Source organism: Hyposmocoma kahamanoa, unplaced genomic scaffold (assembly GCF_003589595.1).
Source record: "Hyposmocoma kahamanoa isolate Upper Pololo Valley unplaced genomic scaffold, ASM358959v1 82, whole genome shotgun sequence".
Lineage (NCBI taxonomy): Eukaryota > Metazoa > Arthropoda > Insecta > Lepidoptera > Cosmopterigidae > Hyposmocoma > Hyposmocoma kahamanoa.
The window spans coordinates 395,026-400,047 of NW_020654133.1; the positions used below are offsets into that span (position 1 = coordinate 395,026).

General features: G+C 37.8%; 1 protein-coding gene across 1 annotated transcript; it reads right to left on the reverse strand.

Moving 5' to 3' along the window:
• Positions 1–346: 346 nt before the first annotated feature.
• Positions 347–4,797, reverse strand: LOC113234271 (collagenase-like). The gene is made up of 7 exons (XM_026469571.1): positions 4,641–4,797; positions 3,335–3,441; positions 2,274–2,465; positions 1,632–1,707; positions 1,375–1,473; positions 657–841; positions 347–480 (listed from the first exon to the last, which is right to left on the reverse strand). The coding sequence occupies exons 1-7, from the start codon at positions 4,732–4,734 to the stop codon at positions 376–378; spliced, it is 858 nt and encodes a 285-aa protein (XP_026325356.1). The 5' UTR covers positions 4,735–4,797; the 3' UTR covers positions 347–375.
• Positions 4,798–5,022: the final 225 nt, after the last annotated feature.

Genomic DNA, 5,022 nt, shown 5'->3' on the forward strand with positions numbered 1-5,022 from the left:
AATTTTTTAAATTTTTTATGTTATAGATCTTCTCTTTAATATTCTATTATTTCCTCAGATGATTTGAGAAAATGACTATATAAGTCTCGGCGGGAACGGGGTTTGCTTGACTCGGACAAGTAACTCATACTCGTCCAACAATTCCTTATTTTCCGGCCTCTGCAATAATATACTATTACTTTTCAAACAACCCAACCCTTCGGGTCCTTTACGTGCGAATCGATAGCAATACATTGCGTAAGTCTTAGAGGAGCAGATGACCATGATGTTTCTAGGTAGATGTGGCTTTGCAATAAACAAGATTTTAGTTGCAAAAACTATTTATTTCATTACTTGTAGTTTTTAAAGCAGTTGTCAACAAGAGGAAATGTAAATTTAAATACGAGCGTTAATCCAAGACGCGAAGCTGGTCACCCTGGCGAAACCGGCAGGGAAGCCGCGCTGGCAACCCGCGGAAGAGCCGAAGGACGTAACACCGATCTAGAAAAAAGAAAGAATGTTATCACCAATTTTCAACATAATTTTAAAGTTTGGACACTGAAACCCAGATAACGGGGTTGGTCAGATCTCGTCTTACAATTTATAAAATGGACGTACCATTTTCCATGTTTGCTTCATCGACCAACACTCATCAAGACCATGAATAGGCTTCTTACCAGTATATTGCTGGTGACCAATGGACCACCAGAGTCACCACCGCAGGTGCTCCTGCCATTCGCACCGCTGGTGCAGAGGGTAGAGCCCACCACAACCGAGGAGCCGAAGGTGGATTGGCAGACTGCGTTGGTGATAACTGGGAGATCTACTTGATGGAGTGTTTGACCAGTAGTAATGCTGCCACCTGGAAAAAAGCATTATCGTTATCAATGTGGAAGTATTAATACAAATATAGAGCTCCAACTCAGCGACTAGATCAGGAACGGGAAGGGAGGGATAAGGTTGAATATTTCTTCAGAGCACTCGCCATGGTCATCGTTATCATAGCTGCTCCCCCAAAGAATGCCACAACGACCTGTCCTGCGCCGCTTGTATCCAGCGGACTCCCGCAGCCTTCACCAGATCATCAGACCACCTTGTGAGTGGTCTGCCCACGCTGCGGTCGCCACTCGAGAACTCTTCGTCCACATTGGCCATCTGTTTTGCAATTCTTTGGGGTTGCGGATATCCTCATTACTGATTCAATCTCGCAACGAAATTCCGAGCGTAGCCCTTTCCATTGCCCTTTGGGCGACCTTGCGCCACGTCTCGGTGCCGTAAATCATCACTCATCACTGGCCATGGTACATTCGATAAAAGGCGCTAACTTTGAAAAAAGAAAATAAGCTAGGATGCTACGTTTCGCTAGGGATTCGAGACTCGGTCAAGTTGACTTACCATCCCTTTGAAGTCCAAATCCAGCTGCTCTGGCAGTGGCGCCGGCGAAGTTATTGTTCAGCTGAGAACCCGTCGGAAGAGCGATGTTTCTGATGTTGTCTGGAAGGAAAAGTAAAAGTACCTAATTAGTCAATCGTATTTTTGTCAGAAAACAGCTTTTCCTTGCTGACGTAAAACTGTTTTTGTTAACAAGTCCCGTGTACCTGCATTCTTAATTATGTTGCGATAAAAATAAAAAAACTGTGAAATATACTTACTAGTATAGCCTACGTGGGAGATGGTGATAATTGCGATATCATTGTTCAAGTTGTTAGGATTGTAGCTGGCGTGAACCTGTAATAAATTGTATCATAAATGCACTGCTGTTTTTCATATCATCGGCAAGTCGTATTTTAATAAATGTTCAATTTACTTCGTCGTCGTTCAGCAGCTAACTACTAGATGGCAGCACATTCAATATAATATCAAATCGTCGTAATTTGAAATAATAGGTATTGACGGTATTGAACTCTCAATGATATGCCAACGGTAAACTTTAAATTACATTTACAATCCAGAAATTGTTATTTCTTATTAAATTTGAAGCTACGACCAATCATTATTAAGATTCCGTAGTTTCAAATTAAGAATAAGCGAGTTTTAGCGACACCGGTTCTGGTAGTAAAGGAAAAAAGAAAATTTTAGTTTTTAGAAAGTTTTACTATTATAATTCCAAATTATTAGAAACCATTACAACAACACACACAGCACGAATTCTAAGAAACCCACATCTCGTGATTGCTTGTCAAATAACCATTGTGGGTATTTACGTTTGTATGTTCATAGCGATAAATATTTACTTATGGACTCTGAAATATCTTTAATCGGAACGATTTGTAAATTAATTTCAGCATGTCTACCTGAACGTTAGAACTGGTAATCCTAGTGCCGCCGCTGAAGAGAGTTGTGGAGCCCAAAACCACAACCAACTGCCTGGCTGTGGTCGCGCCGTGCCTCCAGCAGTGAGCTGCGGTGACAGCCCTGGTGTTGGTGAGCAGCGACGATCCACAGACTGAGGTCTGGCCGGTTTGTAGGGTAACGACGAGACCACCCTGAGAAAAAATGAATAATAGTCATATAGCGTTGCTCCAAGTCGGTCTTGGTCTTGTCTAGACCAAAACCAAGATAATCTAATTGGAACAAGATTTGAGATCATTGCGTATTATAGTTACGACAGTCAAGCGTTGGGTCATGAAAAAATTTCCATTCTGAAAAAATCATATTTCTAGGAGATAGGATGTTTTTCCAATATAATGTCCTATAATTTTCCACATTTGTGGAAGTGTGAATGCAGGTGTGCTAAACCTTGAACTTTATTTTCTGTATACATTCCCTCTATGATATTAATAAAACAAAATATTAACAATAAACAAAATGTTTAACAACAACATACGGTAATTTAACAAACGCACTACGATAAGAAGACATTCGACCTCGAATAACACATAAGACACGATCAAAACGGCCGCACCAAAAATGTTTTTGACCCCGAATGTGTAATTATTTTCGTCCTTAAATCTAGTCTTTTTTATATTTAATATACTAAACGAAGAGCAGTAAAAATATATACTGAAAAATATCAATTGTACTAAGTTTTATCAGATTAGAGTTTAGTTAGAGTAATTTTGAAGCAAGTTTTTTTAAATTAAACAGGAAAAAAGTTTTTTTTATAAAATCAAGTGACGGGGCAGACAAGTTGTGCGCCAGGTGGTAGGCGACACACCTGTCCATAATAGTCGCAGTACCACTCAGACCTTTAAATCTGCCACTGCGCCTATCACCCTCAGACATAAGTTCCCTGTAATATAGGTAAGGTGGCAGCACTTCCCTGGACAACCTCTTTCACAAGAAGCTCTACTCTACTGAAGTTAGTCAATTGTGTACAATATATACCAAAAAGCGAAAAACTATCTGTACTCACAATCCATGGGTTGGAGCCCAAGCCCGCAGCGGATCCTCCAACGATTCTGTTACCACCGAAATCTGCTGATTCTTCACTCCTCTTTATGGCAGCAGCCTCCGGGATACCTAATAACAGAACATTGAACTGTTACTTCTGGTAATTGACATTAAAAATTATATAGCGAAAAGTTTAAGTTGACTAAAAAACAATTGAAGATCGGTTGAGAATTCTAGCAACAGTTAAAATTTGAAACTTTCGGAAACTTTAACTACCACTTTCTCGAAACTTAAGAATTGTGACGTGGATCTTTTTATTATAACTACGTCCATTTGTTTTCTCGAAATTCTTTCAAATTTGATTTTAAAATAAATTATGCATATGTATGTTTTTCCTGTTTCTAATGGCACAATTAGGCATTTTTAGCGTAGCAATGGCAACTAAGTGTTTATAACTTACGTTGGACACGTGAAGTAGGGCTATATACGGCGTCTATTTAGATATTATGTCTGTGGTCTTTATGATATGTTTTATGAAATTTAGACAATGGCGACCTTTTGAAGTTGCGAGTATATTACGAGGATGAGGGAAGTTAGAACTGTATTGCTTAAATCAAATTACGAAAGAGTTTTTCCTGAAAATTCCAGTAATTACCAATTCATAGTTTTTGTATGTGGATCCCGATAATGAAACGACGACATGGCTCCAAAGACTTGTACCCAAGCCAAAACTCTTATTAAAAAACAAGTTTACACATACACTAATGCGTTGTACTATAAAAGAAAGAAAATAATATAAGCCTTCGAATTATATTTTTACAGCGTAAGTATTTCAATAACCGACAATTTATCTCACCATCGCACTGAGTCCTTGTATTAATAATAATAGCGTTTATTCCTCCACAAAAATACGTACATAGTTCTTAGTAATTTAAGATACATGCAATAACTTATTTTTGGGAGCTGGTGCTTGTTAAAGGCTTAACGCCTGTACTACAAGTCACCAGGCTCTCACCCTTGGAAATGACACATGACAATCTTAAGGTATTACTAAGATTAATTGTTTATAAAGGAATAACATTTAAATAGTGAAAAAATACATTTGACATTATTGAACTATATACACCTAAAAGATCAAACTTAAATTAAAATTAAATTTAAAAACTTTTTTGCACGTAAAAGATATTTGACTATGAGTGCGTGTTGTATTATGTGTGTGTTTGTGCGCGCGTGTGCGTAATTACGGATATATATATACATATACATATAGAGATGTATTATAAAATAAATACAAGATTTGAAGTTGAAACAGAATACGTTGTACTTACCAATGGTCTCGTGGTAGTCTAGAGTGATGGGCTCGTATGTGGCCGGCATGGAAATGGCCAGCCCAAAGAGGCAGAACAGGACTACGCACTTCATGGTTGAAAAAAAAAACGTTTAACAAGTAATGAATTTGTTAAAAAATACCGCTACTCCAGTAGCGGTGTTGAATATAAAGAATGACAATGTGCAGTTGGCTTATATACTCACTGATTACGATTGAATTTAGATTAAAAGGTAAGGATTAAAAATGATTGATAATAGGTATTTATTGTTGGTTTTAACATTGGTAGTTAATCGTCATTAATACCTATTTATCATACTCATTTAAACAGGATAGATTAAAAGTTATACCTTAGTAAAAACCCAAAATAAGGCAGCCTAAGG